This window comes from Melitaea cinxia, chromosome 17, assembly GCF_905220565.1.
Source record: "Melitaea cinxia chromosome 17, ilMelCinx1.1, whole genome shotgun sequence".
Classification (NCBI taxonomy): domain Eukaryota; kingdom Metazoa; phylum Arthropoda; class Insecta; order Lepidoptera; family Nymphalidae; genus Melitaea; species Melitaea cinxia.
Genome location: NC_059410.1, coordinates 11,390,431 through 11,415,609, shown reverse-complemented (window position 1 = coordinate 11,415,609; position 25,179 = coordinate 11,390,431). Strand labels below are relative to the sequence as shown.

Below are 25,179 nucleotides of genomic sequence, written 5' to 3'. Positions count from 1 at the left end.
CCTCTTACGACACCCACGGGAAGAGAGGGGGTGGCTATATTCTTTGGTGCCGTAGCCACAGAACAGTAAGAGATATGTTTATCTTAATTAGTTCTACAAATGAGTCCCCTTATCAGAGATCTCATCTTTTATGAGTAAGCCATTATCGCCAAAATAGTGAACCATAAATACAAAAATTGATATATATATTTCTAATTCAAATTTGGTGTAAAAATCGATTTTTATATCGCAGAAACAATTTTAATGAATTTTGATATAAAGATAGATTGAGAAGATAATAAGCTAATCGAAGTACTTAAGCATTAATCCTGCGCAGACGAAGTCGCGGGTACCAGCTAGTTAAAAAATAATAAAAGGTACAACAAGACAGAGCGTCTGTTTACTATCGGAAACTTTTTGTTTTACAATAATAAGATCAGAAGTGGGTATGATGTCAGTATGAGGTCAGGAGAAGAGCGTTCGTCAACCGTATATAAGCCACGAGAGGGTGACCATTAGCACCACATGTTGTGAAATAACCAAAGTAATAGCACGGATAAACATGGCCAAGTTTATTGTAAGTCAAATTCATAATAAATCATATATATTTTGCTATCAAAATTAAGTCTACTGATATAAATATTTGTTGTCAATTTTTAATTTTAAGGAAATAATTATTATTTATATTATTTCTTTACCTTAATTTATTTATTATCTTATTGGTGATTATAAGTTAATAATCATTTACTTTACTACCGAATGTTTTTCCACTCATAGTGAGATTATTTATTATTATTTAACGATGTCCCTTAAAAATACATTATTCTAATATATTTATCAGAGCGATTAGGCTTTGTTAACATTCTTGTTTTTATTATTTTAAGGAAATTTATTTAGGTTCATATTTACCTTATTTACAATTATAATTATTAGATAGTGAATGATATTTATACGCTTTATGGTTGTCGTGGGTATTAGACTTATAGGCCCAGTCCCGAAGGCAAATAGCAAAAAATTAAATGAATTAGAACAGAATGATATCTATTAAAATATGAAAATATAAAAAAAATAATTAAATGAACAATTAACTCGATTTACATTTATTTTTGAAAATTTACACGGTAATTACCCGAAGATGTAGCTCAAACACGCACATTTTTATAATTATGTCTATTTCCTGCATTTATATTATTTATGAAGTTTACAAATATAAAATCCATTGTTTTTCTCTAATTCTCTATTATGTTTTGTTACAGATCATCATGTTAGCGTTAGTCGCTGTTGCAGCGGCATATCCAAGTAAGGCAATCAAAAAGTTTAAATTATTATACTTGTAAGTTTTCAAGCTTGTTATTCAAAGAAGAATTTACTGCGACTTTAATACTCTAGTGCACTATATATTTTGAATTAATATTAGATTGATTACTACAGCAGTCTTAGAAATTTCGTTAATTAGTTAATAGAAAATGAAAAAACAGCCTATTTTGATACATATATTACCCAAAACATAAATAATATCCGTCTTCTTTGGTCACATTTTAAAAAAAAATATAAATAATAATAAAAAGAAATTATCTCTAACCCAATAACCAGCAAAATCAGTATAAATATTAATTTTTTAACAATATCCGGTAAACCAAATGCTTCTGAATCGGATATGGAATTCTATATGAATCATAAAATTTGGAGAATCAACGTACAACTTAAAAACTGCAACTGAATCTGATAGTTACGCACAGATTGAAACTATGACATCTAATTCTGTTGACGGTGGGATTTCTCTGGAAATGTTATTATTATCGCAACCACATTCATTAAAAGCTATAATTACAATACTAAATACATCCATTGTGACAAGGCTATTTCCAGAACAATGGTGAAAAACTATAATTAGGCCCATACCCAAAAGATCTACCGCCTATAAGCATTCTACCGTGCATATTCAAAATACTTGAAAGTTTTGTTTGCGCTCAACTTAGTGCCTATTTGGGAAAGAAATTACATTTTACCAGATTTACAATCGGGATTTAGAAAGCAAAGAAATACTACCACAGTATTGATTAACGTTTATGATGATGATAATTCTGACGGCATAGGATAAGGGTTAAAAATTGTTGTTATAGTTTAAAAATTCTTTGTCGCTTTAGAGATTGTCTGTCCATTGAAGTGCGTATAAAATTATGTGAAGCTTTAATTCTTTACAAGTTTAACTACGCTGACGCAGTCATTGGGCCACGATTACTTACTCGCACCAAAAGTGTTATACACCGTGTACAAAATGCATGTGCCCATGTTACACCATAATTAAATAATAGTAATAATTTAAAAATGAATGACCGAACGCAGCTTCATTTCGCCACTCTATTATTTGGAATAGTTAAATATTATATAGCAAGCTACACTGATGAAAAGATAACACCAATGAACATGTCACAAAGGCATTATTTAGGCTCCAAATCCCAATACATAGATCGGTAGCTTTCCGAGGAAGTTTTAAGCTCACGTCAACCAAGTGCTGGAACGACTTGCCACCTCTCATTCGCAATCTAAATACAGTCTCGAATTTTAAATTAAAATACATAATTTTCTTGCTACAAAAATAAAAAAGCGCTTGACAGTGGACCTGTTTTTATTTGGAGTTGATGAATTTTACCATATTTAATTTTTATTTATTTTCATGCTACATTTTAATCGCCTTGTATATATTTTTTTTATTATTATTATTTACCATAAGTATGTTTTTGTTTTCTTACTATTTATTTGCTTTTCATATTTTTTAATGTTATCACTATCCGTGCTGCACTTATTATTATTATACAGCGATGTCTCAACTATACTGAGATGTCTCAACTATACTGAGATGGGCGTCCAACTGGTGACATCGCAAGTTCATTTTTTTATAAAGCATATTTATTATATAAATTTAATTTTAAGATCAAAAAATTTTGTATTTAAGCTCACGTAAGCAGTATTTGTTCCCAATAAAATTTAATTATTTTTTTATGTACATATTTTTGCTGCTTGTAATATTTTCGGTGATAAACCTTGTTAATAACAAATCACGTATATGCTATTTTTAGGATATGAATTAAGTGATGGCCACGGCGGTGAACATAGCAGTGGAGGCTCCAGCCACGACAGTGGCTTAAGCAGCCAAGGCGGTGGTCACGGAGGCCATGATAGCCACAGTGACAGTAGTCATGGCGGACACGAGGACCACGGTAGTCATGGTGGACACAAGGACCACGATAGCCACAGTGACAGTAGTCATGGTGAACACAAGGACCAAGGTAGTCATGGTGGACACAAGGACCACGATAGCCACAGTGACAGTAGTCATGGTGGACACAAGGACCAAGGTAGTCATGGTGGACACGAGGACCACGATAGCCACAGTGACAGTAGTCATGGCGGACACAAGGACCACGTTCACGGTAACCACTAAGATCATGGCAAATATTAATACGTATCATAAGTTAAAAAAGAAATGTTTTTTATATAGATATTTTTTTTAAATATGCGATTAATATTTTGATTATAACTTTTGTCTAAAAATAACACTGGAGATTAAAAACAAAGAAATTCATTGACTTCGTTGTTTCCCTTTTATATTTAACCCCTTCAGTATAATTTAACTAATGGTTTCATTATCTATTCGAGATATGAAAATAAAATACATAAAATTAATTTCGAGCAAGATGTTCTAAATAGTCTAACAAAGGTATTTTGTAATGTATTTTTATATAGGCTCGTCACATACGTTGAGAGGAAAATAGAGAACACACTTTAGTCGATTATTAAAAAGAATGAAAAGAATTTTTATATGTTTACTAGCTGACCTGGCGAACTTCGTATCACCTTATTTTTTTCTGAAATATAATAATAACATAATATATCAAAATAAAATATAACCTATCTTTTAAGTTGGATCAAACTGCACACGGTGTGCAAATTTGACTAAAATCGGTTAAGTAGTTTAGGAGTCCATTGAGGACAAACATTGTGACACGAGATTTATATATATTAAGATTTATTTTTATTTATTTATTCTTTATTGTACACCACATAGAGTAATTTAATACAGAATTGTAAAGAAAAAAAGTATAATGGACAATGAGGCGGCCTTATCGCTCGATAGCGATTTCTTCCAGGCAAGCTTCTTAGGGTTTGGATTAAGGGGAAAAAAAGAAATAAGTAGGTGGTGTACAATAAATTATGCATAATGTGTAAATATTTATGCATAATATGTCTGTACTTGTAAAATAATAATTTATGGTATACATCATAGCATCCATACGGTGAAAATCTTTTAGTAAACATACGTATATTTAGTAAGCAAACTAGTAATAGTTTGCTTTGCATTTAAGTAATCAAAAGCTAAAAAGGTCTTTATTTTATTAATCTACTACTAAAATCACATTTTAATTTGCCACCACATAAAATAAAGGAAAAGGCAAATCATCGTGTGGATTATGTAGTATGTTTGTATGTAAGTAAGTTTGTTCGGGTGAAATCTTGAAACTCAATTTTGAAGCAGATATCTTAATAATAATAATAATAATAATAAAAACGTTTAATCACCAAGCATAAAAAAAACAAAAGATTTCTTAAAGTCTAATTTACAGAGATTTGAGAAAAAATGCTGGTGAAAAGGTCGTAAACTCAGCTTATAGCTGCTTTTCAGTCCGCACCTTTACTAATGCTGCCAGCACAGGACGTTAGATTTACATTTAAAAACTAAATATATAGCAACAAAGTATATGAAAATAGTATTAAATTTATTTATATGGATTTTAAATCCAGGATTAATAAATGAAGTATGTTGCCGAAGGTACAAGTAGACAAAATGAATGAAAATCTTCAACCAATTGAGCTGAAATTTTGTATACAAGTTAAATTTGGATTACAATGCATTGTTAATTTTGTGACGTCATTCTAAATCCAACATGGCGGCATATCCAAGATGACGGACTAGTTATTCTTAATGCACTTCTACAAGGTGGGTATAAAACGAAAGGGTTTGCTAAGAATAATTCGAATAAAGTGACGTTAGTCTAAATCTAACATGGCAGACTAACTATTTTATGCCTAACTATTTTATTCCAGCGATAACTAAAAGGTAAAAAAATATATTAAAAGTAAAAACCTTTGTTGCGCATTCAAATAAAAGCTTGTTTTTTAAAAACGTTTTTTACTTTTAATTTATTTAACTAAGCAATTTCGGAGGCTTATTGCAATCAGATATAATTTATAATTATAATGTTTTCTGCCATATATAAGCACAAATGCCGAGACCACGAGAAAGATCTGTATAAAACAAACAATATGTAAAAACAATATGTAAAACAATGTGTCGTATGATGCTGCACAGCGTGGATTTGACAGTGTATCGGCATGGTTAAAAAATAACATCCTGACTTTAAATGCAACTAAGACCAAGTACCTGGCTTTCTCCGCCACTAAAAAAGGTTTACCATCTTTTGGCATCATTCGAGCACATGTTTGCAACCCAGCTTCATCCAGCAGTTGTGTATGTCCGGTCCTTGAAAGAGTGGACAATATCAGATACTTGGGGGTCATTATTGACTCTGCGTTCACCTTCAAGCCTCATATTTTGTCTCTCGTAGCTAAACTAAGGAAACTCATGTACATTTTCAAATGCTTAAGACATGTAGCTGATCGGAATACTATCAAATCTGTCTACTATGCGCTCTGCCAATCCCTTATAACATACTGCATCACTGTATGGGGTGGTTCGTGTAAGTCAGCCCTTATTGGTGTAGAGAGAGCCCAGCGAGCAATCCTTAAAACAGCAGCGTCACTTCCTTTTAGATATCCGACCGACGATCTTTATAAATCCTGGGTTGTCCTATCTGTGAGGAAATTGTGTATAACTCATATTCTGTTAAAAAAGCATTTCTGTTAAGCTCCCATTCGACCCTAAAATTAATCAAGACAAAAGACGTAAAAACAAAGTATGCCCCTCTATCAAGGTTTCAACGGTTCTAGCTCGGAGACAGTACTATTACTTGGGGAACTTTCTTTATAACAGGGTTAACTCCCGTATACCCATTTATCACCTTCCAAGACTGAAATGTAAATTCACTATTACCAACTGGCTGAAATCTTTCACATACGATGATACCGAAAACCTACTTGTTCACTAGCAGCTGACTCTAGGTATATAATTGTTTGTATTTTATTATTATTATTATTTTTTTCTCTCTAATTACCTCAATTTTCTTGTTGACCTTTTGGGTCTTTGTTGGCAATTACTATAAATTGATAAAACAAGTCTCCATTTGGACAAGTTGAGCACATGATCCTGTATTCTTAACTTTGGGGGGGGGGACCTGAGGACTTATAGTACAGGTATTTTATACCTTTTTTGAGCACCAGTCCTTCGCTAATCGTGTTGTCAAACTTTGTGTAAAAAACTTTGTGTAATAATTACTTATAACTTATTTTCCTCATAATGTAATCTTCATCTAAATAAAATATTTATTATTATTATTTATTATTAATAAATATTACGAGCGGAGTCTGCATCTTCAATTGGCTGAAGTCAATGGCTGTCGCTTGATTCCGGAGGCGCGGTCTTGATTCCGGAGGCGCGGTCTTAATTCCCGAGATCTGCTGTTCGACAGATTCATCAAAAAGATACTATATAGGGGTATTCCATGTCAAATCGACCACTTTTGAACCCGACGCTTTTCGATCTGGCCAAAAGTTTTCTTTTCTTTTCTACCCTTTGAAAAACATTTTTGAGTCATTTTTCAATTTTTTTTATCTAACCCAATAAAAGCATTTTTGGCTATTTGAAAAATAGTAAAATCGGGTTCAAAAGTGGTCGATTCGGAATGGAATACCCTATATATTTTTTTATATACGACGAGGTCAGCAAACAAGCTTACGGTCCCACCAATAGTAAGTGGTTACCGTAATCTATAGACACCTTCAACACCAGAAGCATCGCAAGCGCATTGCTGACCCTACCCCTGACGCCTCCACAGGAGCTCTGGCAACCTTACTCACCACAGGAACGCATTATTACATTTACATTACTTGAGTGCAGTGTCATTTAGCTGTGATCTTCTGTAAGGTTGAGGTACTTCCCTATACGGTAACTGTGGTGTAATGAAATCATAGTATTGATAATGTCTCTACAGCTATTTTACACATTATTATAATTATTGTATAACACAAATAGATTATTAAATGTGGTCATTTCTGGACATCGATATAACAAAAATTTCATATACTTATTTAATTTTTCAGTTAGTTATTAGTAATTTATCCGTTAGTTAGTTACATTAAAACAATCGTCATTAAAATATATTGGCACTAATATGTATTAGCACATATGTAACTACAAAGGTGATAGGAATGTCCTATATAATTGACATCGCAAAATAAAAATTATACCTCAGACGCAGATAACTTTAAAATTTGTATCTATATTTTATTTTATCTCTTTGTATATTCTAACAATGTTAAAAAACAGCGTTATGTTAGACGCGATTTTCAATTATGCGTTTGTCATTACGATATTATTAACAAAATTATCATTTAAAATTTTATAGCACATTCACCGGAACAGACATCAAAAATATATTCATTATTGCCCATTCACATACAAAATAATGCAATTTTAAAACCTTAAGATTACGGTTAAAGAAGTTAATATAGGCCCTACGCTTTTATAGTTTACTTATTTATACGTAGCCAAAGGTAAAAAAATATTTTAGCTTAATTTCTAAAAAATATCTTATTTATATTTCTATATTAAAAATAATAAAAGGTATGACAAGACAGCACAAAGCGTCTGCTTATAGTTTCTATCGGAAACTTTATGTTTTACAATAATAAGACCAGAAGAGCGTATCGACCGGTATGATGTCAGGAGAAGAGCGTCGGCCAACCGTATATAAGCCACGAGAGGGTGACCAATTAGCACTACATGTTGTGAAATAACCAAAGTAATAGCACGGATAAACATGGCCAAGTTTATTGTAAGTCAAATTTATAATAAATCATATATATTGTGTTATCAAAATTAAATCTACTAATATAAATATTTGTTGACAATTTTTAATTTTAAGGAAATTATTTTATTTATAATTATTTCTTTACTTTCAATTTATTTATTATCTTATTGGTGATTATAAATTAATAATCATTTATTTTACTACCGAATGGTTCTCCACTCACAGAGAAATTAATTATTATTATTTAACAATGTCCTTTAAAATATGTTATTCTAATATATTTATCAGATAGTTATGCTTGCACCCCTGACCTCCGTGTTAAATTAGTACGTGACTGTTCCGCTGACTTTGCATTGCCACCGGGCAGCTAATAGAATTAGCTCCGTGAGACAAAACATTGATATAAATTAATTCTTGGACTTGTTTTAAAGAGACGTTAAAGTAATAATATATGTGTGAGAATCAGAAATATATATACCATAATAATATACCAGCCTCCAAATCGGCAACGTTCCTCATTTTATTTCTTAAGTTTAAATATAAGTAGTTATTTAAAAACCCTTTGTCCAAGAGTGAAAGTTTGACTAGATCGATTAGGCTTGGTTAACATTCTTGTTTTTATTTATTTTACGGAAATTTATTTAGGGTAGTACTGCGGTCACCAACCCGCCTGCCCAGCGTGGTGACTATGGGCAAAACACATGAGTTTTGGCGTAAACTTGTGGAGGCCTATGTCCAGCAGTGGACTGTATAGGCTGTAATGATTGATGATTGATATTTAGGTTAATATTTACCTTATTTAGAATTATAATTATTAGATAGAGAATGATATTTATTCGCTTTATGGTAGTCGTGGGTATTAGACTTATAAGCCAAAAGAATTAGAAGAGGATGAGACCTGAGAAGGAAAAATATTTTTTCTTTATCATTAAATTGTAAAATTTTGAGCTATTTATTAAAACTAGTGGTCGCCCAGTGTACAAATAGTGTGTGTAATTTTTGAAGTGAAACTTCTTTAGGCGCATGAGGGGTAAAATTTGAGAGAACGTGACAACGTGTGACGCGTCAGTACTTGGATGGGTGACCGCCTGGGAACACCGCGTGACGTTGGCTTTTTGTTCTTTTATATTAGCTTTTTTTCAATCAGTTTAGTGCCAAAGAAATTTCACTTCTGACATGTGTACTTTGTACGCACGCATTTTTTTGTGATTTAATGTATTTTTTATGCAAAATTAAAAAAATATTAGAATTCTACACTCCTTCTCTATATAAACTATAAATTTTCGAAATTTCATACTCCTCCGTCGTATATAGATTTACACGTTAATTACCCGAATATGTAGCTGGAACACGCACATTTTTATAATTATGTGTATTTCTTGCGTTTATATTATTTATAAAGTTTACAAATATAAAATCCATTGTTTTTCTCTAATTCTATTATGTTTTGTTACAGATCATCACGTTAGCGTTAGTCGCTGTTGCAGCGGCGTATCCAGGCGGTAAGGCAATCAAAAAGTTTAAATTATTATACTTGCAAGTTTTCAAAGCTTGTTAACCACAGAAGAATTTACTGCGACTTTAATACTCTAGCGCACTATATATTTTGTATCAATGTCAGATATATTTTTGCTACTCGTAATATTTTCAGTCACAAATCTTCTTAGCAACAAATCACGTATATATATTATTTTTAGGATATGGAGGCTTCGGCCACGACAGTGGCTTTGGAGGCATACAGGGCGGTGGTCACGGAGGCAATGGAGGTCATCAGGATGGATTTGGTGGCGATAACGCAGGCCATGATGTTAGATTTGGCGGACATGGCCAAATATCTGAAGGTTTCCATGGCAGCCATGATAGCGGATTAGGCGGCGGTCACGGTAATCATGGCGGACACGAGAACCACGATAGCTACGGTCACGGTAATCATGGCGGATTCGAGGACCACGATAGCTACGGTCACGGTAATCATGGCGGATTCGAGGACCACGGTAGCTACGGTCACGATAATCATGGTGGACACGAGGACCACGATAGCTACGGTCACGGTAGTCATAGCGGATACGAGGACCACGGTAGCTACGGTCACGATGGCCACAAAAGTCATGGCAAATATTAATATGTATCATAAGTTATTAAATAAATGTTTGTGATATATAGATATTTTTTTTTAAATGTGCGATTAATATTTTGATTATAACTTTTGTCTAAAAATAAGACGAGATTAAAAACGAATAAATTCAGTGACTTCGTTGTTTTCCTTTTATATAACCCCTTCAGTATAATTTAAATGATGGTTTCATTATCTATTCGAGATATAAAAATGAAATACATGAAATTAATTTCTAGCAAGATCTTCTAAATAGTCTAACAAAGGTATTTGTAATACATTTTTTATTTCAAGCGCATCACATACGTTGAGCAAGGCTGAGCAGGCAAATAGAGAACACACATTAATCGATAATTAGAAAGAAAGATGAAACAAGCATAGTCTGTACTCGTAAAATCAAAATAATATGGTATATATCATAGCATCATACAGTGAATTTTTTTTAGTAAACATAAGTTTATTTAGTAAACAAACTATTACTTAAAAACTAAAAAGGTCTTTATTTTATTAATCTAGTAAAATTGGTGGCGTATTTTAAGATTCAACGCCCCAGCCCATTTTAATTTGCCACCACCTAAAATAAATGAAAAAGGCAAATCTTGTGGATTAAATAAGCGAAATATAATCGATTTATTTTGAAAATTTCAGCCCCTTTTTGTTAGGCCGCCCATTCTATATAAAATAATAATTTAAAAAAAAAACAAAAAACCCGCCTGCGTGAATAACAACTAATAGAAAATCAACTGAAAAAGCTGGAACAAGATAAAAATTCAATATGCACACAAAGTCAGCGAAATAAATAGAAACAATATCAAACATTTTGTGCTGTACATTTAAAATATATTAATACGGTAGTCCTTCGAAACTTTATGCAACGTCGTACATAACATGCAGTCGGAGACATGCACAAAGAAAGAATGATTTGATTTATCCTTCAATTTCATATTGGCGAGTTTGGCATGGCTTAGGCGTGGGAAAAAGCAAAGTCCACATTTTTTAAACTTTAATATTGTATTTCTTTATTAGTATTACGGTAATAATAATCATGATATACCTTTTTAAAATCCTTGTATTGTGCCCTTCAATTTGATACCTATATTGTAGTATTCGAGAAAAAAAATTTTTTTTCATTAACTACAATGGCTTCGCGCAGCCGCCATGTTTGATTTTTTTTAATGTCACCTATCTAAGAACACTTTGGCAGCTAAGACGAACCTAACGATACCTCAATTATGTAAATCCGTTCAGTGGTTCTGGAAATATGAGGTAGTAAAGAATGTTACATACAAACATACATACATACATACAAGATACGCGCGAAAAACATAACCCTTCCTTGGCAGTCGGGTAAAAATAATCGAGTCAAGGTAAAATGGAACATATTTCAGCTAACCCTTTTTTATTTAGGGCGCGTGGAAAATGTTTTGCCTGACCTTTTTTTAGGTACCTTTGTTTACACAGGCGAGAGATTAGTCTTCAAATCGATAATTTTTTTCCCATCCGTACGTAACCTTGATTTGATGGGTACCCAGCAGGTCACGCTACGCCCGTACGGAGCTTTCTTTTCGCTGGGAAATGCATTTACGCACTAGTCCCACCGCTCAAACGCGACGTGAGTGTGGGGCTCTCGTGCGGTCAAAAAGCGCACAGACTACCCTCTAAAACCCAGCGGTGCCCTCATCGTCATTGTGGGGCGCCACGGGATCGCTAACACTCCGAACGCCCGTACGGAGCTACCTGAACGAGCGGTATCCCAACAGATAGATCGGCCTATAATAGACTTTGTGCCCTCCCACACACCCGCGGTGTTAATCATCTAAACATTTTTAGAATAGAATAGATCGAAAGGCGTCGGGTGGTTGATTTGGAATGGAATACCCCATATATTTTTTATATACGACGAGGTCAGCAAACAAGCTTACGGTCCCTTCAATAGTAAGCGGCTACCGTAGTCTATAGACACCTTGGCTGCTCGATATTTTGAACAGTAAATAAATAATAAATATTTACAACATACACACACGGTCGTCTGTTCCTAAAGTAAGCAACATAATGCTTGTGTTATAGGTAACAGCTGACAGTTACATTTTTTTTTTTTGAACACAAACCTTTTCTTTTGAACACAAACAAACATACATATAAATAATACATATATAAATATATATATATATATTACACTAAGACTCGGCGTGGGAATCGAACCTACAACCCCCAGAGCAGAAAGCAGGGTCACTACAAACTGAGCCAACGGGCTAGTCAAATATATGTCCTAATCCTGATGTGCCCTCACCTTAATAAATGAATAAATAAAACGAAATACTAGGTAAAACAATAGTAATTTATTATTTTAATACATAATCTTTTTCTAACAGAATACTCGCCTCAATTTACAGTTACAAACCACGTTCATCAAAGAAGGCAAATGAATCTAAAGCATAAAATATATCCATAAAAACATCATAAGAAAATCTACATTTATTATAGAAAAATACACGTCCTCAGTGCTTTACCCGATTATACAACGACTGCTATTTATATTTATTCATATTTTAGTAAGAAACATATTGTTAGTCCTAGTTAATTGTACTGCAGATAAGATATTTTAGATAATAATAAAAAACAAGTCTTTATTTACAAGAAGAATTACAATTTTTCATATAAAAATAATAATAAATATACAATTTAAAAAAAACTGTAGGAATAAAACTTTACTAGGACTACATAAAATGTTAGGTGATTGATTTAACAATATGTTTCGAACTTTAAGTGCATTTTTACTTTGTAAAATGTGACAATAAAATTATTTAATGTTTTAACGAATGCACCCACGATGATGATCTAATCATTAGTTTATACATTTTACCGACTGAATAGATATATTTCTTGTATACATATATTTTAATATCTATTTATTTACAATGTTCTATCGTTCGACTATATACACACATATCTTATAATTTATATATTAGTATGTAAACAGAAAAAAAAACATTATATTTGTACAGACTAATATTAAAGCATTTTTGAAGGCGAACAACCAAACATCTTGACAATACAGTTATTAAATTAAACACAACGTTATTTATTTATTTATTTTTTACTATATCAATCATTTGCGAGATTCTATATCGAATTCTCTAGCATTACGTCGTAGAGCCATCTTTATACGATTTCATATAAACATAAGACGACTAGGACTATCGACTAAAGAGGACAATTAAGAATGTCGCCTAATAAATAGATTTAAAATAAAACCGAATAAATTCTCTGTATACTACAATCTTACCCTGTTAAAGCGAGTTACAAATCAATAATAAATTATTTTATATTGTAATATAGATTTGCAATTTAAAATTAACTGTGGTGTAATGAAATCATAGTATTAATAATGTCTCCACAGCTATTTTACACATTATTATATTATTGTATAACACAAATAGATTATTAAATGTGGTCATTTCTGGACATCGATATAACAATAAAAATCTTCATATATTTATTTAATTTTTCAGTTACTTATTAGTAATTTGTCCGTTAGTTAGTTACATTAAAACAATCGTCATTAAAATATATTGGCACTAATACGTATTAGCACATATGTAACTACAAAGGTGATAGGAATGTCCTATATAATTGACATCGCAAAATAAAAATTATACCTCAGACGCAGATAACTTTAAAATTTGTATCTTCTAACAATGTTAAAATACAGCGTTATGTAAGACGCGGTTTTCAATTATGCGTTTGTCATTACGATATTATTAACAAAATTATCATTTAAAATTTTATAGCACATTCACCGGAACAGACATAAAATTATTTTCATTATTGCCCATTCACATACAAAATAATGCAATTTTAAAACCTTAAGATTACAGTTAAAGAAGTTAATATAGGCCCTACGCTTTTATAATTTACTTATTTATACGTAGCCAAAGGCAAGACACGATGCCATAAGAAATTTTTATAATCTCAAGCCTTTATACATATTTGATAACATGTCTCGACTCATAAATCCAGATCTAGTGAACAAAAAAACAAAAACTTGAACGCATTTCCGTTCAAGTTTTTGATGAATTTTACAAAATTTAACGCGGTTGTCCAATTTTCGCGTCTAGTTAAGTCTATCACAACTTGTCGCCCATCTCTAGCTCTAGTTTAAATATAGGTGGGGCAATGTTCTAGGCTAGTTCCACACGCATCACACGCTCTTGCGTCCCTCTTGTTGACCAACGTGCAGGCGGGGCATTCCCTGCCACCGGAAGTAAGAGGTTCGATTTCCGGTCCCCTTTTCGATTTCCCGCACATCTCGCACGCAACTAAGGAGTTTTTATTCAAATAAGTGCAAGTACCGCACTGCCACTTATCTTTCTTTAGTTCGCTGTCTCTCTCCCTCTCGTTGCTTGCTCGGCTCGAAGATCTTTCCCGTTCGCCATTCTGTTTGGGGGGCGATCGGCGGGTGAAGTCGGGCTCGTCGAGTGAGACGACTAGTTGCGCTTTTAAATTGTAATTCGATTGACTGCTGGATGCTGAAAGTAAATTTTATAATATCATAAAAAAAATGCTTAAGACACAAAGAATTTAAATAATTTATTTCAAAAAAATGATTCGAATAACATACAGGTTTTGTTACAATAGTAACTATCTCTCTGAATTAGAATAAATAGAGACGCAACACTGCATTACTTGAGATAATCGAGCAATAGTCAGAATAATACAATTATTGCTATCAAATCGCAATTCAAACTTTTATATAAAACTTACGTCCAGTAGTTTTAGAGCTATGTGTCGTTTTGTGCACTCCATTTTCTACCGGTTTCGTTTTCGTTTTGTCAACTTCAACCGCGACTAATCTCGTAGGCTTCTTAACCTTTTTAACCTCAGCCGTAGTTGATGCCGTACCATTTACAGAACTCTGCTGCTTAATTACATCTTTCCTGTCTTTGATCTCCTTCTTAGTCAATAGCTTGACTTTATCCGGAGCAGTTTTTTGTGTGACTAGACCATCTGCTTTAGGATTTCCGATTGGTTCTAAAGTTTTCTTAGGTTTCTTCTCTTCTATTTGTTTCTTCTCTTCTATTTGTTTCTTCGCCAACTGCCTCGCTCTTTTTTGTTCCTGTTCCTGTTTTAATCGCATCAAGTTTTCATTAACTTTTGCTGTTCTATAGACATCTTCGTCATAGGATCTATCGAGATGTAACGCTTGAAGACCGTCTTCTAAATCAAGTGTCGTAGGTTGATATTTCGACCGCCTCTCGTCTCGGTCTAACCTATCGAGTGTTCTGGAATCCCGATCTAATGATTGTGAAAATCCACTTCTACTATCTCCGTCTTGGTTTTTACTCGATAGATTTCTGAAAACGTAGTCCCAACTTTCGTACGTACCCATACCATCTTCTTTAGCTTTACTTAAAGTCGGTTGAGTGTCTGACCGAGGTAAACTTGGTAATGAAACATCACTAAAGCCTGATCTTGATGTACGTTTAGATCCTTCCGCCTGCCTATTCTTTCTATGGCTCCTTTCTTCTGGATGTCGTTCGAACTTCCCATTTTCATACACAGACGGCGTTTCCAATTCTATTAGCTGTGCTGTTGGTACAGTTGGGTACCTATATTGTGGCATTGGATATCCATTTACCGGTACTGTTGTTGCATGTTTTATTGGTGCATAAACTGGCGTCGGTATCATATATGGGGCTTGAACTGGGTAGTAATAAGGTACTGCCCCATAAGGGGTCATCATAGAGACAGGATTACATTGAGGTGCTGTTACTGGTATCTCAGGGTTTATGTGTGGCATGGGATACATCATATGTGATGGAACCATGCTCGGCATCATATAGGGATTTATTACAGGCTGGACAGGCTCTTCCAATGTTTCAGAACAATTGCACTGTGATGTCACTGAATATTGAGGTTCAATAATCCTTCGATGAGGATCTGATACCGTCATTGGTACGTTTGAATAAATGTCGCCATCTGAAAAAAAATATATTTTATTAATTAAATAACTAAATAAACGCTTCACCCTCAACGACCCCCAATTGGATTTTTATATTTGTTATATGCGGCGATCGAACATACTATAATTGATGATGATATGGTCCATAGACTTTAAAAAAAATTAAAAAACTTATTTGTTAAAGAAAACTGAACGTAGATTGCTTACAATGTCTATTATTTCGACTCATGTTGAAGACAAAATATAACGTAAAATAAACTCAAATAAAACAACTAAAATAAAAGCAATAAAAATATGATCTCTGTCTGTAACATTTTCAAGCGTAGCTCACTCTAACTAATGAGAAGTCTGTCGCCAGCCAAACCGTTTCAATTATTTTTAGAACATTATTAGGGTCACAATAACAAAACGAACTGTAGCGATAAGTGCTTATGACATACAGGTATAAGTGGCGAGCCAATAAAAAAGTCGTCCGTTGTCCCACTTACAGTTCACAGATCTAAGGAGGTATGTGCCAGTATGTATCTGTGTTGTGTATAATTCAAATATGTAATATGTAGCGTCAATTACAAAGTAGTCAATCTTCAAAACGACAGAAGAGGTGGAACACTATACTGACAGTAAGTTGTGATACTATACCAGTTTTCAGTATCAAATTTTGTACTATAGTCTATAGGAAATTTAACTGCAGTTTGACGACACGTTGGTGCAACGGTCTTAGCAGTGGTTTGTGGGTGTTGCGTTGTCGGTTGCGGGTTCGATCCCCACACATGGCGAGCTTGTTTATTGGCCATACAGACGTTTGCCATGGTCTGGGCGTTTGTGCTTGTGTATTGTGTTTCCGGACCCCCCGACACAAGAGAAAATCCTAGTAGGTGCCGTTGAGTGTGAGTGTGAGGCATTTAAAAGATTTAGTGTAAGTAAAGTGTAGGTATAGTTGAGCTACAGTGCAGGTATAGTTGAGCTGCAGTGCAGGTGTAGTTGAGCTAACGTGCAGGTATAGTTGAGCTAAAGTGCAGGTGTAGTTGAGCTAAAGTGCAGGTATAGTTGAGCTAAAGTGCAGGTGTAGTTAGCGTGTAAGGTCGCACCTGTAGTGCCGGCGAGGCGCGCGGCGGCGGCGGGCGCGGCGGCCACGTGCGCGGCCCGCTCGCGCGCCACGTCCGCCCACGACACGCGCGCGCCGCCGCCCCACACGCGCTCCCACACCTGGCACATGATCTGCGGACACCACCGACACTGTTGTACACTTCATTTTCAACTGGCTCGATGTAAAGAAGTCTATTTGATTGACGACGCGTTAACGCGTTAGCGCAACGGTCATAGCACTAGCTTGTGGCTGTTGCGCTAGCGGTCACGCGTTAGATTCCCGCTTATGGCATACATTTTTATTCTTATATATTTATTTTATGTATCGATCATACGAATGTTTGCCGTGGTCCGGACGTTTGTGGTTGTGTATTGTTTTTCCGAAAACCGATACATACGTAAATCCTAGTGGGGACCATTGAGTATGTGACGTTTATTTATAAAAACAAAAAACACATTTTGTGAATCGATGTAGAGAAAGCCGTTGATGTGATTATTTTTTTTAGGAAGACAAACTTCTGGCTAAGGTGGCTTTGAATATTATGTAAACATATCATGCCTAACAATACTCATCATCGATTTTTATATAGAGCAAAAATAATTCAATTAAATAGTATCGCCTACTATTTACTAGTGCAAACGTTACTGGCATCCTAATTCTCCATAGATTAAAAATTAAATAATAAGAGTTGCAAATTTTAAAAATATGCAACAATGCAATATGTACCGCATGGATTTACTTCGAATTTGGCACGAATATGATTAAGAAGTCGGGTCAACATATAGGCTACATATTATCATACTATCACCTACCGGGAACGAGCAGTGAACCTTTATTTCCTCAACGCATTCTGTAACAACGTGTGATCGAACGACGCATATTTGAATGTTGTTGTTGTTATGTTAATAACCAAGCTATATAAGCTAGCTTCACGCTATAAAAATCACGCAATGTAAGTAACTAAGCCGATAAACATAATTAAATGGATATAAGTAGAAAAGAAGCAGCGCCATCTATGAGATTTTTCTGTAGATATGAAATGTAAAGAAGAAACGGGTAAATGAATGTCATTTTAAAAGGTATAATCGTGGGTATTTTTGGTGCTGTATAGCGTTCACGCAGACGACGTCGCGGGCAGCAGCTAGTTCCTACATACATATATTAAAACCTGTACGATAACCGCATTTCAATGTCACCTCACTGAGGATATCAACTGCCATGTCATCTGCATTTGAATGATAGATTGTTAGTTACATCCGATATCCTTTGATATGAACCACACAACATTTATTGCGGTTTGTAATTGTTACTGTATATATGACACCTGTTAAACGTTTGTTTTATATATAAAGTTAGTACAATGCTCTTGTTGTCTGGATATATAATAATGATATATTACCGCAGTTTTCGCGTAATATGAGATTTTATATTTAAACATAGTATAATAAGAAATTACTAAGCCTATAAAGTTCCCTTCCGTCCAGTAAAGTAAATAAATTAAAAAACTAAACCTGTTTTGATAAAAAATTACACAACAGCTTTTCTCTATAGAAGTTTTTGCTCATCTACACATTATAGTTGCGTATTCTTATCGACATCAATAAATTGAGCTTATAGTCTAATACTAATAATATCGATAAATATAATTGATAGAAACTCAATATGTTACCTGACACTCGCAGTGCGCGATAATAGCATCCCGCGATATGGCTGCGGCCATATCAGGACAAATGGGTCCGTCTAGAGCGAGTCGGCCTGCGCCTATCGCCCGGTACCCCATCGCTTGAAGCATGGTCTCCGCGCCCACCATGTTAGCTTCCACTTCGTGTTTGTAGAAGCCCGAATACAACTGTACAAGAAAATATTGGTTAGTTTCTTGTATGCTTTTGTTTGACTATTTAGTTTAACAAACTGTTGTTGAACAGTTTAAGAATAGTCGTTTCTGTAATGCTCTTACGAGTCATATGTTGAACTTTAAGAGTATTTACCATTCTTAGGTAGACAAGTTTTGTAAAGCAATAAAAATTATTAAAATAAGACTGGTCAATTCAGATATGACATGATTTAAAATACAATTTTTTTTTCAGCATTATAATCGTGTATATTATTACGTATGTTATCAAATTAATTAGTAGCTTTTTTTATTTATTTGCAGACCCTCCTCTGTTAATCTACAAGTCGAGTTTGAAATACGATTTATTGAGCTATAGTTGGTACCCGCCGATTTATCCATTAGGGCCTTTGATATTTTAAAAGTTAAGTTTTTACTATGTATAAATTTATCACGTACAAAAAAAACCCTAATGAAATCGATTTCCATGAAAATTAACAATGATATTGCATTAAAATTATTATTATTATTTTTATTTTTATTTTTTGTTTTATTTTATTTTATTTTATTTTATTTTATTTTATTTTATTTTATTTTATTTTATTTGATTCTGTTCTGTTCTGTTCTGTTCTGTTCTGTTCTGTTCTGTTCTGTTCTGTTCTGTTGTGTTCTGTTCTGTTCTGTTCTGTTCTGTTCTGTTCTGTTCTGTTCTGTTCTGTTCTGTTCTGTTCTGTTCTGGTCTGGTCTGTTCTGTTCTGTTCTGTTCTGTTCTGTTCTGTTCTGTTCTATTCTATTTTATTTTATTTTATTTGGACAAACAGTAGTTGCTACATTACAATTTTCATATAAAAACTATATTATAACACTAGCTGCCCAGACATACTTCATTCTGTCACAAGAAAATAGTAAATTATTGGAACGAAGTTCCTTACGGCAGGCTTGACATTTGGCTGGGCTACCTAACTGAAAAAAATGTGATACTAAAACAAACGAGCGACAAAGCCAGTACTGCGGTCACCAACGCGCCTGCCCAGCGTAGTGACTATGGGCAAAACACATGAATTCACGTTATTTTTGGCGTAAACGTCTGGACGCCTACGTCCAGCAGTGGACTATATAGGCTGTAATGATGACGTTAAATAAATTGCAACTTTTTTCTTTCAATATTTCAATTATTTTATATATATAAAGCGATTTTAACGCTAGCGTATTTGTTATTGATAATCTATTGAAGAGCTTCACCGATGAAACGAGAATGTCGCATTATCACTAACGAGTTAAGAGGCTTATTTAAATCTCATAAATGTTACGTTTTTTTTTTCAAACTGCAAATGGACAAATAAAAATTTCCGTAACGGCTCGAAAGACTTCATATTTTTTTTTATGTATATTTGGTAGAATCGTTTTCTAATTTTTCAAACCGCTAGAATAGTAAGTCTCTACCTAGTTTTTTTTTTTTTCTATTTTAACTTCACACATTTAACACACATCTGTCGGACCAGCTCAGTTGACCATTAGGTCAACTGAGCTGGTCCGACAACGACGACACGGTGGTGGTATTAACACACATCACAAATATGCATAATTATGTAGATGACAAGAATGTTAGTGTATTAGTGTAAGAAATAAATCATACTCACTCGTATAACTTTGTACTCCTTCCTCCAGGGTTGTGCAAGAAGGTTCCCAGCATACCGAGCGATGGCCGCCCAGCCTATACCCGCTCTATAAGCACTGTAGTCCGGTAACTCATTAATCGTACGCTGGAACACTTTGCCCGTCTCCGCCAAACCGAATTTACACTCGTGGGGCACAAGTGTGAGATATTCGAGGATATATCCTGTAATCGGAAACAAAGAAAATACTTCATTGTAATTAAGTTTTTTCTTATCTTAGCCAACAAAATTTCCACTAGGGACCGATTTTGAAAGTTCTTTGATTAATAGAATGCTACCACTGACGTAGTCTACATCTTAAAAGGACAGAATGGAATAGCAAATATAGGATCGGATTACATCAACGCAGACGAAACAGCGTAAGATTGGAAAATAATAATATTTCTTGTCACAATTCTAAACGCTGACTCCAAACAATTGTTATTTTTTAGTGCAGAGAACATCAACATAGATTAGGAACATTTTTATAAACCTATTTCTTGACAAAATAACTGAAATAGTTATCCATAAATAGTATTGTAAATGGTTGTTTTAATAGTCACCCGTAATAAGGAAAACATTTATTCCAAAAATTTGCTTAAATACTACACTTGACTACTACTTTATTATTATTTTTTTGGCTGTGTGGCTACGGCATTACAGAATATAGCCACCCCCTCTCTTCCCGTGGGTGTCGTAAGAAGCGATTAAGGGATAACACAGTTCCAATACCACCTTGGGACTTATATAGCCGACTGATGGCGGGATAACCATCCAACTGCTGGCTTTGAAATACACAGGCCGAAGACGGGCAGCAGCGTCTTATGTGCAACAAAGCCAGCCCTGCGGTCACAAGCCAGCCCTGCGGTCACCCATCCGACTGCCCAGCGTGGTGACTGTGGGCAACACACATGAATTTGCGCCATTTCTGGCGCGAACTTGTGGAGCCTATGTCCAGCAGTGGATTGCAATAGGTTGAAATGATGATGACTACTTTACTACATGACATTCACAATTAATTTATAGTCCGTATTAATACTTACATTAGATATTACGTGAAAGAATTTTACTGGCAGTTCATTTAAAAATGCTAGTCTATATAAGGATCTACGGCTTCTACTTTTCTTTAATTATCGTCGAATTTAGACGTCTGGGTGACCACTAGTGTTGAATAAATGTTTATTTACCTTCCAGCTTCTTTTTCTGTTGCAACTTTTCCGGGCTGTCGTCTATTTCGAGGTAGCTGTAGTGCGCGTCTTCGATGCGCCGCCATAACGCCGGTAGACGCTCCCTTAGCACCGCGTCACCCATGCCCACGGAACTCATCACCATCACAAAATTGTAATGGTACAGGGTAATAACTGTAAATATATTAAGTCGTATTAGTAACTAGTTTATACTACCGAATTCACCTGTATTACCCATTGGTTTTTTACCACTCTCAATTGTTTACCACTCTCAATTGTTACTGAGGATCAGTTTTTCAACAAAAGCTTATTCCTCAACATAGACATCGTACAATTGGTATCATAAATCCGAGACAAAGTTTCGTTTTCTTGTAAAAAGTCGCAACAAAAATTTTTGGTTGTATTGTTGGCTGGTTTCAATAACATGAAAAGGTGACGTTTTAAAAAAGAAATTAAAAAGTAAAAAACAGTTTCCCGCAACTTTTCATTTGTTTTTTTTTTTTTTGTCCGTCAAAAATGGGTGAATTCAACGAAGAAATTCGGTGTATTTTAAAGTTTGGCTTTAAAAAAGGGTCAATTGCGACTCAAGCTACAAAAAACCTAATACAGTGTCATTAAAAGTAGCACAAAATTGGTTTAAACGTTTTCAGTCTGGTCGCCCAGTTACAGATAAACGTGACATGACTGAAAAAAAATGTGTGTATGTACCTATGTACGCACGTAAGAAGCTATACCTTATTGGCTATCTAACTTCACGTTATTAACTTCTTGACTAGCTAATTCCAGGGTATTGGTTTTTTGTGACTGTTCAATTTACTCTCATCATTTTTCCCTAACGCGCCAAAAGAACTATAACTTTAAAAGTGGAGCTAGATCAACATTTGAGTATTTACGATGTAGCTGAAGATCTGAGAATCGACCACACAACAGTTTGACCGATTTGAAGAAGGCTGACTCTACAAAAAAGCTCGATACATATGGGTGCCACATAAACTCACTGAAAGAAACCTAATGGACCGTGTACTCATTTGCGATTCTCTCGCGATCGAATTTTTTCGATAAGGATGTACAAAAGGGATCGTAGTCAAAGGTCGGTCAAGCTGCACAGACTATCGCGAAACCAGGAATGACACACGATAAGGTGATATTGAGTGTATGATTAGATTGGCAGGGCATCATTGATTATGAGCTTTTACCGCCAGGCAAAACCATCGATTCGGGTTTCTACTGTCAACAGTGAATAAGACTTAAGTAAGAAATTGAGAATAAGTGGCCTAAATTGATCAACAGAAAAGGTGTCATCTTTCATCCCTACGACACTCAACCACATACATCGTTAGCCACTCAACAAAAGTTGAGAGTTTGACTAGGAAGTCTTATGATTGATATGTCTTATTAATGGATCCACCCTCAGATTTCCATCTGTTTCGGTCTCTTCAGAATTCTTTAGGTAGTGTAAAGTTATGAAGAGTCCTAAATTTTCTACAGCAACGGAATCATGTCACTAACTACGAGACGGTGGCAAGTTATCGAACAAAATTATACATATATGTATATTATAATAAATGTAAACAAATTTTGTAAAATCTTACCTTGAATCTCTATATAAAATCCGTAGAACTTTTTTCCAACCTAATGATTGATGTGAGTTTTGGAGGCTTGACTCATAACCAGCAAATGTAAGCTTACACATTATTAAAGTATTATCACGAAATAACTACTACCTATCAGTCTGTCTGCACCCGTAGCGTAATATTTTATCTTGCTCAGACCCCAATTAAAATCAGCCGCCTGGGGCCCAACGTAAATTTGCCACCCCTATCAATGAATTTAATTTTTTTTTTAATAAATTAATTTCACACACACATTGCAAGCACAATTTTCATTATGTTCATTAGCCAACTTCAATAAAGGTGGAGGTTCTCAATTCTACTGTATTTTTATGTATGGTAAATTGCCAAAGTTATTTGAAAAAGTATTTTGCCACATACCCCCCTTAACACACCCCACACTGGTATGCATTTTTTCACATAAATAAGGTGTCTATACCTATTAACCGCTATCAGTCATTCAACCATAAACAGGACAATACACTTTTATATGACTCATACAATCAAACTAATTCAAAGATACTATCAAGATATATTTATTTATTTACATTTTAAGAATAAATTGCCTAAATGAAATTCATTGTTTAAAATTATTTATTAAATTGAAGGGGTTTTAGACTTAAAAAAATTGCCAACATCATAATTTTATACAATATACGCAACGCTTCAGCCTGTAATATCCCACTGCTGGGCATAGGCCTCTTTCCGCATGTAGGAGAAGGATCAGAGCTTAATCCACCACACTGCTTCAATACGGGTGGGTAGAGGATATATTCCCAACTACATTATATATATATATATATTCCCTACTATGAGTAACGATCGCTATCAGGTATACTCTAGATATAATAAAAGTAATCTTATATAGTCTGCAGTAATATCTGACAATGAACTTCCTACAGCTTTATCTTACCCTACAATCATACCATTGTGATAAAAAATAGTATTGATAGTTAATCATCCTCAAAACATTTTTATTGAAATATAATTTTTATTTTTATTGAATACTTCACATCTACATACATTAATTACATTGTTTACGATTTCATAAATTGTCAATATATCATATTATTACTTATGTTGATTTCAAACAAGAGTTGACTGTGACAAAAATTTACAAACATTTTACGAATCTTTTACATTAAGAAAAAATAAATACTTAGGGAGACATGCGCATCTGAAATCGTATGAATAATAAATAATAGTGAAGTAAAACATGTGTTACATACTGTTGAATTTATATCAAATAGCTCACAGGAAGTGGAGTAGAACAATTTGTTTCAATACTAATTACGGTTAAATGATAATTAAGCTAGTATTACTCACCTTGTAGGAAGACATTCTTTCCTAGACGTCAAAATATATTTCAATGCACCGAATCAGCGAATGTGGAGCGGACAAAAATAGTACACCAAAAATAACAAAGAGGGCTTGATCTAGTTTCCAAATGTAATTAATATGCCATCACTAAATTTTCTTTGTTTAAAATTTAACTAAAATACACATAATAAGATAGTTGTTGACTTCAATACCAATAAGAAAAAATGGTAAAACAAAATTGAGAGAATATTGTTTTGACGTTTCTCTGTGTTAGACAGATGTAAGACGACAGCAAAATCCAAATAGTACATACACCAAAGCTGCCAATCTAAAAAAATACTGCTAAATTTTTCCTAGAACATATTTATTAACTTTTATTATGTGCCATTGAAATGAAAAAAAAACACTAAAACAAATATGATACTAAAAACTCATTATAATAGTTAT

General features: G+C 34.1%; 3 protein-coding genes across 4 annotated transcripts; 2 read left to right on the top strand and 1 right to left on the bottom strand.

Annotated features, from left to right (window-relative positions):
• Positions 1-452: 452 nt before the first annotated feature.
• On the top strand, positions 453-3,569 carry LOC123661337 (cold and drought-regulated protein CORA-like). Its single transcript, XM_045596299.1, has 3 exons — positions 453-556; positions 1,236-1,278; positions 3,060-3,569. Exons 1-3 carry the CDS (start codon positions 542-544, stop codon positions 3,422-3,424), a joined length of 423 nt encoding a protein of 140 aa, XP_045452255.1. The 5' UTR covers positions 453-541; the 3' UTR covers positions 3,425-3,569.
• Positions 3,570-7,885: 4,316 nt separating this feature from the next.
• On the top strand, positions 7,886-10,217 carry LOC123661336 (cold and drought-regulated protein CORA-like). Of its 2 annotated transcripts, XM_045596298.1 has the most exons (4): positions 7,886-7,991; positions 9,424-9,469; positions 9,665-9,753; positions 9,787-10,217. In XM_045596298.1, exons 1-4 carry the CDS (start codon positions 7,977-7,979, stop codon positions 10,087-10,089), a joined length of 453 nt encoding a protein of 150 aa, XP_045452254.1. In that variant the 5' UTR covers positions 7,886-7,976; the 3' UTR covers positions 10,090-10,217. The 2 variants fall into 2 exon arrangements, with proteins under 2 accessions (XP_045452254.1, XP_045452253.1); XM_045596297.1 differs by having other exon boundaries at positions 9,665-10,217.
• Positions 10,218-14,196: 3,979 nt separating this feature from the next.
• Positions 14,197-25,037, bottom strand: LOC123661506. The gene is made up of 7 exons (XM_045596466.1): positions 24,739-25,037; positions 21,803-21,976; positions 20,601-20,800; positions 18,799-18,978; positions 17,183-17,260; positions 14,845-16,102; positions 14,197-14,609 (listed from the first exon to the last, which is right to left on the bottom strand). The coding sequence occupies exons 2-7, from the start codon at positions 21,945-21,947 to the stop codon at positions 14,239-14,241; spliced, it is 2,232 nt and encodes a 743-aa protein (XP_045452422.1). The 5' UTR covers positions 21,948-21,976; positions 24,739-25,037; the 3' UTR covers positions 14,197-14,238.
• Between the last annotated feature and the right edge of the window lie 142 nt (positions 25,038-25,179).